This window comes from Vicugna pacos, chromosome 16 (assembly GCF_048564905.1).
Source record: "Vicugna pacos chromosome 16, VicPac4, whole genome shotgun sequence".
Taxonomy (NCBI): domain Eukaryota; kingdom Metazoa; phylum Chordata; class Mammalia; order Artiodactyla; family Camelidae; genus Vicugna; species Vicugna pacos.
The window spans coordinates 2,772,737-2,787,604 of NC_133002.1; the positions used below are offsets into that span (position 1 = coordinate 2,772,737).

Here is a 14,868-nt window from a genome sequence, read left to right on the forward strand (position 1 = left end):
CTTAGGTTGAAACAATGGACAGTCTTGGAAAGCCACATCATTCATTAACAGAACTTCATTCTGGCAAGAAAGCTTGCTGTTGAACACAGGGGAAGTATCTGCTATCTTGAGATGTCCCAGAGGCAATGACAGGATAGACTCAGAAATTATGCATACCCCAAGGAGGGTGATTGTTCCTGGAAGGGATGGACCTGAAATTAATCAGTTAACCAGCAAGCAGAACTTAGTGCCTATCATATGAAATATCTAAAGCCCCACCTCTTTGATCGCATTTTTTTCTAAGCTGTATACTCCTAAAAAATATGATGTCGACTAGGCTTTTGGCACTCTAGATCCACGAGATCTTGAGTCCCCTGATCCCATCTTTGCTCTTTACTTTGTCTCTTTGTTTCTTAAGTCTTGCGTCGCCCGTCCTCAGATCCCGAGCTGCATGGATGCTGCAAATTTCCTTATCTATAAATAAGGGTAATAATAACCAGAGCTGCTGACAGATAAAATATGTAAAGCGCTTAGAATTCTGCCTGGCACCAAGGAGCTCTCTGTAGTTGTTACTGTGCATGGTAAGAACCATACAGAGAAATTTTAACTTCCCACATATGGCATCCACACCTCGCCAGTGACTGTGGTATCCCTACCATGTGTCTCAAATATGACAGGTGTTGTGTAAGACACCTAAAACAGGATCACTGTCATCACAAAACTCGGTCTAGAGGGCAGACAAGTGGCACCATGCTGGTGCTCCACAGTCAGTGGATATGAGAGGAAGCCCCAACTGCATGACTCAACAAGGATCTATATCAGGGTCATAACTGCGTGTTCCATGGAAAGACAGAGAGGATGTGATATGCGGTGAAGTGAAAGAAACACCAGAAAGGCTATCACATTCGGTGGATCTTCACCAGCCAAGAAGCATTTAGGTTCTGAGAATTAACACTTTAAAAAATTATTTATTTAAGAAAAAATGTTATTGAAGTGTGGTTGACTTACAATGTTATTTTCAGGTGTACAGCAAAGTGATTCAATTATACATATACATACATACATATTTTATCCTTTCAGATTCTTTTTTAACTTTTTTGATGGAGGGAGGTAATTAGGTTTATTTATTATTTATTTATTCTTAGAGGAGGCACTGGGGATTGAACCCAGGACTTTATGCATGCTAAGCATGTGCTCTACCACTTGAGCTATACCCTCCCCCTTAGATTCTTTTCCATTATATGTTGTTACAAGAAATTGAATATAGTTCCCTGTGATATACAGTAAGTCCTTGTTGTTTATTTTATATATAGTAATGTGTGAGTAACACTTTAATTTATCCACTGATAAAGTGTGGAAAGTGCTAATAACTTGTGTTTTAACTTCTTGGTCTTCTGTGACTTGCGTATTTCACTACGTCCTCAAAGTTCACCCATATTGTACCCTATGTCAGAATTTCTTCATTTTTAAGGCTGAATAATTTTCCATTGTGTATATACACGTCATTTTGTTTAGCCATTCATGCCATTAATGGACACAGGTTGATCCCATCTTTGGGTACTGTTAATAATGCCGCTATAAATATGAGTGTAATTTCTGATATTCATGAGTATTTCTAATCTTACATTCTTTTTCTTTTCCAGTCACCATCGCATGTTATTTTTTTTTTTTTAATTACTATCTGGGGAGTACTGGGCCTTAAAATGCTCCCCAAGTTTCTGAACATAACTAACGTTTTTTGTTTTTGTTTTTGAACAAGCTAGCTCCTGCAACTACTTAAACTTGTAGTTCGCTAAGTTTCAGCTACAAGCATATTTCACTACTATAATTTTGACCCCTTTTCCCTCTAACACCGCATTCTACAACTGGAATAAATATTCACTAACCAATATTACCCAGGTAAACAAAAAACTTTTCTAGCCCAAATCACATGACACAACACATCACAGTGAGACAAACGACTTCACAAAACAGAACACTAAAAACAAAGTAAAAACCTATTGTTGCTTGCTTATCTCATAACGCTGCCAAAAAAAACGGTCTAACAGGACACAAACACAGATAAAGGTCAAACGTATGCACAACGTTAACAACTAAGACTAAAAAAAAAAATAGAAGACTTACATCAGTTATACCTCTGACAAGACCTCAACATCTACTTTTATCAAAACAAAATTAACAGGGGAAAGCGCGAACGCAGTCCCCCACTACCACAAATTATGCAGTCGAGTTTCCCACATTTGGGGAAATCGCAGGGGTCAGCACATCCGGAGTGCAATGGATAAGCCTCGCCCTGGGAAAACCACCTTCGTGATCATGGTATCTCCCCTGCCAGGTAAGTATGAGCTCACAACGCTGCCTCCAACCTCACCCTCACATTCCAAACACTTCAAACATACGGTCATGCACTGCACGCACGCTCCAGACCGTCACTGACGAAACAAACACTTCTACAAACTGTAAAAGACGGACAATCAGATTTTTGTAGATCTGGACACTGCAGAAAATAACTAGTATCTGCACAGTGTGAACAAGACCAGCAGACACTGCGGTCATTTACATACTCCAAGTATCTTTCAGTGACGTCATTCCACAGCGCCCGACAAACACATCTCCGGCTTTTGTTGATGTGGTAGGCTGAATACTCACCCACGGAAAATGTCTGCGTCCTAATCCCCGGAACCTGTGTATGTTACCTCACTGTAGCAAGACTACGTGATTAAGGCTTTGAGATGGAGGTGGGTAAAGGTCTGAAACATCCAGGTGCACCTACTGTGATCACAGGGCCCTTATAGGAGGAGGCAGGCAGGCCTGAGACGTTTATCCATTTAACATTTCTTCATGCTGTATTTTGGGGAAGAGAGAGATACTTCGCTTTTTATTTATTTGAATGGAGACAGTGGGGATTGAACCGAGGATCTTGCGCATGCTAAGCACAAGCTCTACCACTGACCTATCCCTTCTGGACCCCCAACAGGTTTAAGTCTAAGGACAGGAGAGAAGTCAGCAAACAGGAAATGCTACATTGTCAGCTTTGAAAATGAACGAACAGATTACAAAAAACGTTTTTGTACAGACAGCCTTCAAAAAGCAGAAAAGGTCAAAAAACATACTCTCTCCAACATCTAGAGCAAAGAAATAAACTTAAGTCACTACTGCTTACAGTATAACTCACTACAACAGTAACAAGACCTTTAGAAAATAAAAAAGCCGATCTTCTGAGAAAAAACACGACTTACTTCATACAAAAAAAAAAAAAAGCTAGCGTGAAGCCCAAGACAAACTAGATACCACAAACAAGCTCTAAGATACAAGGTTGAAAAACAGAAACAAACATAAAAAACTTCATCTTTCAGTCAGACACACGTATACCAGGGGAGAGCGCGAACGCAGTCCCCCACTACCACAAATTATGCAGTCGAGTTTCCCACATTTGGGGAAATCGCAGGGGTCAGCACATCCGGAGTGCAATGGATAAGCCTCGCCCTGGGAAAACCACCTTCGTGATCATGGTATCTCCCCTGCCAGGTAAGTATGAATTGCTCTTCTCGCCTGGCACTGCACCCTCGCCCTCAGCACACTGTATAGTTATGGTCAATTATATTCCACGTCCTTAGGCCTTTGTTTAGAAAATTCAGGGTTATTCATGACACTGATGAGGATCCAGCCTTTTGAACATTCAGGAGAAATTGTCCCATTAAGAATGAATTCCATCCGACAGGCACCGCACTCCTCATCTACATATGCCGTCCTTTTATCATTTGTCACGTGATGTCACCACTTTTGGAAAAACTGTAAGTTCTCTCTAGCTATGCCTCTCAACAACCAAAAAGACAGTTATCGACAAGTGTAGGTGGGAAGGTTTGTAAATTCCTTGCCATAGATTTCTTCAGAGTCCGCATACTGCGCTGCAGGGCGGGGCAGGGCAGTTGGGGTCGGGGGTAGAGGCTGTCGCGCGAGGTGGGGTGAGGGGGGGTTGGGCTGCACAACACAGTTATTCAGGTCTGAATCGCTCTGGGATGTTTTTATATTAGGTCGAACAAAGAGACAATTGTGGAAGAGTGACTAATATATATGGGGAGGCTAAAAGAAGATACTCATTTGGACAAGACCTGTTTGCACAGAAATATCCAGGTTTTGTCTCCCTTTCTCTGGTAATGTTTCTTTCCACTGGGTTAGGAAAGACATATTTCACTTGGGAGCTTTATCTCCTGCTTTCAGGAAGAGAAAGGGAGGTCAGATCGCTCTTCTTACCTATGTCGTTTTTCAAGTGCTTTTAGCTCAAAATAACCCTTATGCCAAAGTGAGACAGGATGGAAGGGGGCAGGGCACAGACACTCAAGGAATGACAGCAATTTAACACCAAAATGGTGAAAGATTCACCTCCTAGTTGGTCTTAAGGATTAAGAGGTTTGACTTCTAGTAGACCTTGAGCTTCATAATATGCCTGTTGTAACAGCGTGATAAATAACATGCCTGCAGGCGCCATGACAGCTCCAAGGCTAACCGCAAAAGGCCAAAGAATGGGTGATGGCCCAGTTCCTAGTAATCTCAGCCCCTTCCCCAGGGCAGTTGGAATGGTCCCACCTGTAGGCCTAGAAGCTACTAAGACCATCCTTTTTCACTCCGTGCTCTTTGGAGAAGGCCTGCACTCTGTGGAGTGTGTACCTACTTCTACTTTAACCTAAGCACCCAATTCCCACACCTTTCTTTGCTTTTCTCTTGCCTTACACTCTATGCAGTATATATCTCTCTAAATAAATCTACCTTTACTCAACTGTGGCTTGCACTTGAATTCTTTCCTGCACGAAGCCAACGACCCACACTTGGCGGGGCATGTCCCAGGGGCTCAACCGAGACCTGGGACATGCCCTCCTCATGCCCCACATCTGTTTTCCTGCATCAAAAGTGGCACATTTTGGGGTGGCATATTTGGCAAACCTTTGGTAGTTATTTCCTCCTTAGTTCACATGGCTTTGTCTTTTTTGAGGATATTTTAAATTACTACAAGTGATAAATTTCCCTTGTAGATAATTAGGAGAACACAGAAAAGTGGTTTTTTTCCAAAATTAAAATTAACCACAATCCCACTACAAAATCACCACTGTTAACACTTTAATATTATGTATGATAACTCCAGTTCTTTACACATATATATTCTTAAATAGAATTATACTTCACATGATGTTTTGTAACACTTTACATTCATTTTGTTATATATTGCCATAGATAACTTATATGATCAATATTCTATGCTTCCAGTTTATTGTTATTTTCTATTTAACTGCAGTGAACAGCCTTGTAGGTATATCTTTGTGAATTAATGATTTCTTAGGGTAACTTCCAGTATTTTTCTGTTATTTTAATATTTTAGTCATCTTAAGAAATGCCTCAGATTATTTGAGGGAGGAGAGGTGACATACGGTATTTTTAAACTTTAAAAGTTACTTTTCCCTGATTCCTTTCATTTTTCAAAATTCAGATCTAATTTCAGGGTTCACAGTTAATTATAAAAAGAACTCCAAGTTTGTTAAGAATGAGAGGAGAACCTAAACTGCATAACAATGCGTGCAAAAAAAAAGCATATAAACGAAATATGTACTATGATTAAAACTATTTCTAAAAGTGCAAAGTTTAAGACACTTAAAGGAAATAGATCAAAATGCAACGTAACATAATTATGTTAGTGTCAATACCGAAATATTTACTAATGTATTATCCCCTACATATTCTGTGACATGATTGAAATAATACTTATAATATTTTTAAAAATTTAACCCTAATTATGTACATTTAGTGACACATAAGGTTATACATTTTGAGCTAGAAATTTCATTTACTAACCTATTGCAAGTAATTCTACAGGAAGACAATGCCCTATGCACAAGGGTGTTCATCACAGAATTACAAAAAAAAAAAAAAATCACCCAAAACCCGTAGAATCAAAGCAATAGAGAAATGGAGTATTAAGCAAACATAATAGTAATATAACAACAATTAACAACATGAAAAACATTTTCATCATATAAAGTTAAGAGGAAAAAAGGGTATGAAATGATATGTATACCATGAGTGCAATTTTGTGAAAAAGTGTATCCTTAAGGAAAGTTACTGGAAGCAAATGCATTGAAATGATATCAGTGTTCCTGGTTGTGAGATACAGGTTACGGACTTTCAAGAATTTGTTAATGAAAGTAATAATTGTTCTTGAAAGTCTAATAACTTTTTTAGACTGTTTTTTTCTTCATGAAAAGGAGACCAAACCCTGGTGGAGCCATCACAAGAAGTATCTGGCACAATATTTAGTTTTGAACACAGGCTTTAGAATCAGACAGACTTATGTTCAAATTTTGATTTTATCATATTTTAGATATCTGTGCTTGTTCCTTTAAGAACAATGATAATTATCAGCAATAATCATAGTCAATATATATTCATACACATACATACATATATTCAAACACATAGAATAAAACAACTCAGTGATCAACTAACTCAAAGACCCCTGTTGGCTGAAATAAAATCACACAATGTAAGAGTGGTGGGTTAAGTTTTATTTGAGGCAAAATGAGGACTATATCCTAGGAGACAGCATCCCAGAAAGTTCTGAGAAACTGTTCCAAAGAGGCAGGGGAAACTCAGTATTATATTTGATTTCAGTAAAAGGGGGACATGCAGTCAAGCACACTTATAGGCAGAGGCTCGCTGCTAGTCACAAGGAGCAGATGTCACAGTTAATGATTTTAGTGCTTGTCTAGATAAAAGGAGACGCAAGAATTGGAGGTCATAAAATCTTCTCCTGAAAATATCTAACTATCTAGAGGCCTGTTCAGCCAGTTTCCCCAGAGCACTGAGTACCTCATTCCTTTTTTTTTTAATTGTATAAAACATTTAATTTATTGGTCTATTTGGGGAATTTACTGCATCACTGGTGTATTACAGCTAAGCCATTAATCTTGTAGCTTCAACATTAACTGGTTTGTCTTCATGACATTGCTCAGGAATCAGCTGTTTCTGCAGAGGTTCAAGGGAAAGGCCTTTTGAGAAATGTGCAAGTTCCTTTTGTATATCTATAAAGGGTTTATTCACTCTGTTCACTTTTTCATCATTCACAATTTTTACCTTCTTAAGATTAGTGGTAACTGGTTTTGCTTTTTTTTTTTTAACCTTAAAGCTTTTTTGGCTGGCTATGTGGAATACATTCCTGGACTTCTGCCCTCTTTGTTCTTGGCCATTGTCTCGGATATCCTCGTGCGGCTGCTCACGCTCCAGGTGACGCCATCTGCACGCTCAGATTACCTCATTCCTGATCTCCATCCTGAACTCCTTCCAGGGAGTGTTGGAGGTCAGCGGTTGCAGCAGCTCGTGATTTAATCCAAGCAGAGTTAGAGGGCAAGTGCCAACATGATCCAATCCTTGTAGAGGCAGGTGGCAAGTGCCAGTTTTTAGTTAGCACCCCAAATAAGCCAAGGCAGAGAGGCCTAGCCCTTCCCTCAATACAGTAAGTATCATAACAGTTCCCACATATCTGGGGAGGGGCGGCACTGGCACACCCACCTCTGAGATTATGGACCCTGCCAACTAAGACGTCCTGTCCCAACAGACATGCCCCTCAGTCTGTGAGTCTCACCTTATCTATGAACTTCCACCCATACCTTAGCCTCATGGGGGGCCAAGGAAAGGTTGATGTTGAAAAATATAATGAAGACGGCAGTAACTTTTAAAAGCTGACTTTTGTTATATAAATTCATAGAGTAGGTGTGACTGTCAAGAAGTCCATAGCACTGATACAACTAAATCTAAATGTCTTACCAGGAAAGCACGAGCAACTCTACAGACACTACACAAACACCCTGGGTTGCAGAGCCAAACTCATTCACCTCTGACAAACACCAGCCGGCCCTGGCTCTGCATTTCCCACCCTCAGGGCTCTGCAGTATAAACCAGTCTCTCTACTTAGACATTTGCTAGATACTCTCATCCACAAAGTGTGATCCAGCCCATCTCATCTCAGTTATACAATATGATTTCATTATTGAACTACCCTCCTAATTTCATTTCAGGAGATTTGCTGTTTTCATGGTATCCATGAATGCCAGGCTGGCCAGAGCTCTGAATCCTCTAAGGATTATTTGTGTCCCCCATAGACATGATTTCACAGATATTCATAGGCTTTTTTTTTTTTTTTTACTATGCTGAGGGAACTCTTACTGATGACCACGTTGCCTACTCCAGTACTTTTACCATTCACAAAGTATCCTTGAGTTTCTTTGAGTGCTGCTAATGATGAAACAAAAACAACAAAAACTGGTTCTCAAGTCATTACTCATATGTATGTAGTAATGTACAGTCACTTAAACTCTTTAGGTGCCACCAACTAGCCTAGGCACTGGAGATACTAAGAGTAACAATGCAGAGATAGATTCTGCCTGCAATAAATAAGATCACAATCTGTAGGGGAAACAGATCTGCCACAACTATAAGAGTAATGACCACTAATAAAAGGGTTAAGGATCACATTATGACTTTGAAAGATCCTATATGCTTTTGCCTTTGTGGACCCTCCTTTATGAAAAATATATAAAAAGATGACATCATTATATGTAACATTTTCTTCTACCTAAAAATTCACCTTTTTTTCTTCTGACTTTAAAAAAATTTCCTTATGCACAATGCCTACAGAACCTAATTTTTTAAGTGCATTCAGGGTTCAGCGGGAAACCAGGCAGCTTCACAAGACAAGAGCATGCATTTTCAAAATTGATGAGAGAAAGCAGGCCATTCCAGGAAGAGAGAACATGTTAACGGAAATAACTCAGTAAAGACCCCCTGAAAAATTACAAAATAAAAGAAAGTGACCAAGTAATTAAAAGTGTTTCAGTAGCCACAGAGAAAAGAATAAAAAGAAACAGCCACATGTAACCTGAGTATTACCTTACCTATCACACACTACAGAAATAGTGTTACTCAAAAATATGACCAGCGAATACACGATAGCATACCTTCAACTACACGATTAAAATACTGAAGTCCTTAAATAAACCCTCAATCACACTACTGAAGCAGATACAAAACCTTCAGAAACAACACACTTAAAATCTCTACTATCTGTTATTAGGAACACAGGAAAAAAAAATCAGGGGAGAGCGCGAACGCAGTCCCCCACTACCACAAATTATGCAGTCGAGTTTCCCACATTTGGGGAAATCGCAGGGGTCAGCACATCCGGAGTGCAATAGATAAGCCTCGTCCTGGGAAAACCACCTTCGTGATCATGCTATCTCCCCTGCCAGGTAAGTATGAGCTCACAACGCTGCCTCCAACCTCACCCTCACATTCCAAACACTTCAAACATACGGTCATGCACTGCACGCACGCTCCAGACCGTCACTGACGAAACAAACACTTCTACAAACTGTAAAAGACGGACAATCAGATTTTTGTAGATCTGGACACTGCAGAAAATAACTAGTATCTGCACAGTGTGAACAAGACCAGCAGACACTGCGGTCATTTACATACTCCAAGTATCTTTCAGTGACGTCATTCCACAGCGCCCGACAAACATATCTCCGGCCTTTGCTGATGCGGTAGGCTGAATACTCACCCCTGAAAATGTCTGCGTCCTAATCCCCAGAACCTGTGAATGTTACCTCACTCTAGCAAAACAGATTGCACATCATTCAGGTTTTGAGATGGGAGGATTGGGGGACAGTATGGAAGGCCGCGGGGAAAAGGCCCGAAATATCCACGTGCACCTACTGTAATCACAGGGCCCTTATGAGACAGGAATGGGGCAGGGCACAGCCATTCAACGAATGCTACAGCAATTAATATCAAAATGGTGAAAGATTCAACCCCTAGAAGGCCTTGAGGCTAAAGATGATGACAGATTTAACTTCTAGCAGATTTTGAGCTTCATTATACACTCACTGTAATACAGTAACATGGTGAATAACATGCCCACAGGCACCATGGCAGTCCCAAGGCTAGCCACAAAAGGTCAAAGAGTTTGAAATGGCCAACTTCCTGGGAATCCCAGCCCCCTCCCCAGGCTACTTAGACTGGTCCTTCCACTTATTAGCATATGAAGCCACCAAGCCCATAAAAACCATCAATACAGCATCTTGCGGCAGCCTCTCTCTTCCTCTTCGGAGACAGCCCACATTCTGTCTATGGAATGTGTACCTACTTTTAATCTGAGCACTCAACCCCTACACCTCGTGGCCTTTCTCCTGCCTTTCAATGTATCTGAATAAACCTGAGAAGGAAAAGACAGGCTCAGCTAATAAGCTAACTCATGAATCTAAGTGTAACAAGTGTCGGTTTGCTGATTCCCTGCTCATGTTTTTGTTTTGTTTTGTTTTGTTTTATTTGCTAGTCAGCTGGATTTTCAAAGAGACATATCTGGCCTTGAAATGTTGGTTTGCTCCCTCCCTGCCTCTACTTTTGTGATAATGATGCTGCTAAAGCTGTTCCATGCCTATTGGCCTAATACCCCAAGCTTGTAAATTAACCCTGTAAAACCTCATGCACACGTCTTGGAGGTGCTCAGAGCTTCGGAGCAGAAGCCCCTCTGAGCCTGCCAGCATAATAAATCTGAGTACTCCGACCCTCCGAGTGGTACTTGTTTCTTGGCTAGCCTGTCATTTCTGTAACACTACCACCGAGCTACCCCCTCCCCCAGGCGGCCCGAGTTTAGGTGTGAGGACAGAGGTCAGCAGGCAAAAAATACTAAACTCTTGGCTTTCAAAGTGAACGAACACAAACAACAGACAAGAGAGAAAGAGCCAAAAAAGTACTCTCTTTTGATATTCAGAACAGTGAAACAGACTTAAATAGTAAATACTTACAAATAGCCCCTTACAAGAATAACAAACAGCCTTTGGGAACGATATTCTCACTGCTCAAAGTAGAAGTCCGTTAATAGAACTCACAGTTTAAGAGCCAAGTGAAAACCCAAGCGCCTATAACTCCCAGACTAGAGCAAAGAAACAACACAAAGCGAGAAATCTAATCTACTGTTAAACTAACTGCATCAGGGGAGAGCGCGAACGCAGTCCCCCACTACCACAAATTATGCAGTCGAGTTTCCCACATTTGGGGAAATCGCAGGGGTCAGCACATCCGGAGTGCAATGGATAAGCCTCGCCCTGGGAAAACCACCTTCGTGATCATGGTATCTCCCCTGCCAGGTAAGTATGAGCTCACAACGCTGCCTCCAACCTCACCCTCACATTCCAAACACTTCAAACATACGGTCATGCACTGCACGCACGCTCCAGACCGTCACTGACGAAACAAACACTTCTACAAACTGTAAAAGACGGACAATCAGATTTTTGTAGATCTGGACACTGCAGAAAATAACTAGTATCTGCACAGTGTGAACAAGACCAGCAGACACTGCGGTCATTTACATACTCCAAGTATCTTTCAGTGACGTCATTCCACAGCGCCCGACAAACACATCTCCGGCCTTTGCTGATGTGGTAGGCTGAATACTCACCCACGAAAAATGTCTGCGTCCTAATCCCCGGAACCTGTGTATGTTACCTCACTGTAGCAAGACTACGTGATTAAGGCTTTGAGATGGAGGTGGGTAAAGGTCTGAAACATCCAGGTGCACCTACTGTGATCACAGGGCCTAAGGAGGAGGCAGGCAGGCCTGAGACGTTTATCCATTTAACATTTCTTCATGCTGTATTTTGGGGAAGAGGGAGATACTTCGCTTTTTATTTATTTGAATGGAGACAGTGGGGATTGAACCGAGGATCTTGCGCATGCTAAGCACAAGCTCTACCACTGACATCCCTTCTGGACCCCCAACAGGTTTAAGTCTAAGGACAGGAGAGAAGTCAGCAAACAGGAAATGCTACATTGTCAGCTTTGAAAATGAACGAACAGATTACAAAAAACGTTTTTGTAGACACCCTTCAAAAAGCAGAAAAGGTCAAAAAACATACTCTCTCCAACATCTAGAGCAATGAAACAAACTTAAGTTACTACTGCTTACAGTATATAACTCACTACAACAGCAACAAGACCTTTGGAAAGCAAAAAAAAAATAAATAAATAAATAAATCTTCTGACAAAAAAACACGCTCTCCTTAATACAAGAACAAAAAGCAGAAAAAGAACCCTAGTGTGAAGCTTAAGACAAACCAGATATCATAAACAAACTCTAAACTACGAGGTTGACAATAGAAATAAACATAAAAAGTTTCACCTAGTCCAGTCAAAACATGTATGCCAGGGGAAAGCGCGAACACAGTCCCCCACTACCACAAATTGTGCAGTCGAGTTTTCCACATTTGGGGAAATTACAGGGGTCAGCACACCCAGAGTGCAATAGATAAACCTCACCCTGGGAAAAACCACCTTCGTGATCATGGTATCTCACGTACCAGGTAAGTATGAACTACGAACTAGCCCCGACACTGCCCGCTGCTGTGCACACCACTGTAAGGTTTCGGTCACTCCTGAAATGATTCCAAGTAGCCTTTTTCTAAGAAGCCCAAGAAAACAGATTTTCATACTATGTCTTAGTATTGGTAATAGATAATCCAGCACGGCTTTCCAGGCAAGACGGTTCCAAAACGCGCTGTCTTCATCTACATACTCCACCTCCCGGCAAAACGTCTTGTGCAACCGGCAGGTCCCAGAGGCAGAAGTGCTCCCGGGGGTTGACGGCTGCGCCCCCTCCCGGCTGCTGGGGAAGACTTCTTCCTCCTCCCACTCGCTCCGACCTAAGTGGCGTGATCAGGCTACTTTCCTGACACAAATCCACCCCTCCCCCAATGTTGGCGTAGCCTAAGGTCTCCCTTTCACCATGTGTGAAGTCCCCGGAGCAAACGGACGCGGAAGACCTTTAGTCGGGAGCCAGCTTCAGCCGGCATCCTTGCCTGGATACCAACGCTCTAAACCAGCCCCGCAACGTTCCCTCCTGTTCCACAAAGGCACAGGAGCAGGGCGTCAAGCCGAGAAAGTCGTGGCTACCTGCTAGAAGGGCAAAGAGTGAAGGGTTTGGACTCCCAAGATCTGGACTCCAATTTAGTGTCACATTGCACGGCTCGCGATAAGCTTCTAGCCCTCTGAATCTGTTCCTCGGTTTTACAGAATGAGGAGGGAGATCCAGTCAGATCCCTTACCTAGGTTTTGTCTCCCGCCCCTGCCCGTGCTCTGTTAACCCCGCCACCTCACACCTGACCCCGCGCTTCTGAGCATGGACAGATGTCCTTAGGGAATACACAGCGTCCATTCCTACGTTTCCCCTCTGGAGTTTTTCTTCTGATCCCTGTGACTTTCTCTTTTTTTGCTAAGTGATACATGTGAAAAATCTGTTTTGTTGCTGTCATATTCTCCCACCATTTTATGTGTTTTGAACCAGGATAAGTCTCTCTCAGTAAATCTGTACCACTCAGTTCATTTGATTCTTCAGATTCTAGATGCCATTTGACTCACTAGCCCCTTAACCACCTCATCTTCCTCCCTTTATGCTGCAGCATAGCACACGTCCTCCATCAGGGGATAGATCCAACAGTCACCTCCTTTACTCCCATTTTCCCCAGCACTGCTCGAGGAAGTTGTGATCCTCCAACTACAAATTCATGCAAACTGTAACCACATCTTAGCTGCTTTCTGGTATTCCTTTTATATTATATTTACATCTTTTAAATGCCCTCTGCTCTGCTATTTCAAACCTCCACATAAACCAGTAGTTCTTGACTCTGCCATCACACTCAAGGGGTAGTTTTGAAAATGCATGGGGACATTTTTGTTTCCTTGTGTAGCCACACCAAGCAGTTACATATTAAAATATTTTATGATAACATTTAATTTTTATTTCTTCTTTATTTTACAGTTAGGACATTTATGTCGCTTGTGGGGGAAGTATATATATATACATAGCTTCTATTTTCTATGAACATCTTGAATATTCATATTTTCTATGAACATACTACAAGTAGTAAAGGGAACATTACTATTTGTTAAAAAAGGGGACCCCAGGGTGATAAAAATTTTATAACATTTATTGTGGTGATGACTGCAAAACTGTGAGTATACTAAAAACCACTGAATTTTACACTTTAAGTGGGGTGGACTGAATGATACATGAAAAGGAAGGAAGGGAAGGAGAGAGAAGAGGGAGAGAAAAAGAAAGAAAATGAGGAAGGAAGGAAGGATAGAAGGAAGGAAGGATAGAAGGAAGGAAGGATAGAAGGAAGGAAGGAAGAAGAAATACAGCCTTTGGAAAAGCAAATTATCAGGGAAAGCATGATTGTAGTTCCTTTCCATACTCCAGCAGAGTTAAACATCTATTCCCAACAGTACAAGCTGATTGCACCACGACTCAGAGAAAAGGTCTTTATATACTGCAGCCTCTCTAACTTGTGTGGGTGTGAAGTTTTTTTTAAATGCCACAGATCAACACCTGTCTCTATCTCTGAAGCCTGAATTCACTTTTTTATTACTGCTTATGCATGGAGCTAAAAGGATTGATTATAAACAACATGAAAAGCAGCCACTGGAACTACTAAGACAGCAGTATAACCCTGGTAAGATCACTTGGGAGTTGTACCAGAGGTTGGCCTGGTTCCTGTCAGTCAATTTTAGGACACAGTAACACCTGTGCTTGACCTTGAGCACAGTCTAGACTGTGCCTATGTTACTGCCTGGATTCTTCTCTGCCTGGCATTCAGGGTTACTTCCCCCACTACACTGTAGGCCTTTCGAGCAGGGCTTTTCTTGTTTGCTTCTTTTAAAATAGTTGAAATAACACAATATATAATTACTGCATATATTACTTTACCCATTAGCTTCATTCTCTCTCATTAAAAACTTATAGGAAGCAAAATTTAAAATTTCTTCATGATAGTCATCTTATGA

General features: G+C 41.3%; 2 protein-coding genes, 1 long non-coding RNA gene and 5 other non-coding genes across 13 annotated transcripts in view; 1 reads left to right on the top strand and 7 right to left on the bottom strand.

The window, feature by feature from the left end:
- TEX14 (testis expressed 14, intercellular bridge forming factor) overlaps positions 1-14,868 on the bottom strand; it is a 104,740-nt gene that overhangs the window by 74,293 nt on the left and 15,579 nt on the right. Inside the window, exon 1 of one of the 6 annotated variants that reach the window (XM_072940198.1) lies at positions 2,544-2,561. The exons of the other annotated variants lie outside the window; for them this stretch is intronic. The gene's annotated coding sequence lies outside the window, so the exon portion shown is untranslated. Of the gene's footprint in view, positions 1-2,543; positions 2,562-14,868 lie in introns of those variants that run through there. 6 annotated transcript variants of the gene reach the window in all.
- LOC140686489 (U1 spliceosomal RNA) lies at positions 2,159-2,322 on the bottom strand. Its single transcript, XR_012060344.1, has one exon. It is a non-coding gene; the product is annotated as a U1 spliceosomal RNA (small nuclear RNA).
- Positions 2,503-3,137, top strand: LOC140686389 (uncharacterized). The gene is made up of 2 exons (XR_012060160.1): positions 2,503-2,717; positions 2,957-3,137. It is a non-coding gene; the product is annotated as an uncharacterized lncRNA (long non-coding RNA).
- Positions 3,352-3,515, bottom strand: LOC116283632 (U1 spliceosomal RNA). The gene has a single exon (XR_004193270.2). It is a non-coding gene; the product is annotated as a U1 spliceosomal RNA (small nuclear RNA).
- LOC140686324 (ribosomal biogenesis factor-like) lies at positions 6,922-9,493 on the bottom strand. The gene is made up of 2 exons (XM_072940051.1): positions 9,315-9,493; positions 6,922-7,261 (listed from the first exon to the last, which is right to left on the bottom strand). Exons 1-2 carry the CDS (start codon positions 9,491-9,493, stop codon positions 6,922-6,924), a joined length of 519 nt encoding a protein of 172 aa, XP_072796152.1.
- LOC116283633 (U1 spliceosomal RNA) lies at positions 9,117-9,280 on the bottom strand. The gene has a single exon (XR_004193271.1). It is a non-coding gene; the product is annotated as a U1 spliceosomal RNA (small nuclear RNA).
- Positions 11,019-11,182, bottom strand: LOC140686490 (U1 spliceosomal RNA). The gene has a single exon (XR_012060346.1). It is a non-coding gene; the product is annotated as a U1 spliceosomal RNA (small nuclear RNA).
- LOC116277448 (U1 spliceosomal RNA) lies at positions 12,233-12,397 on the bottom strand. The gene has a single exon (XR_004186902.1). It is a non-coding gene; the product is annotated as a U1 spliceosomal RNA (small nuclear RNA).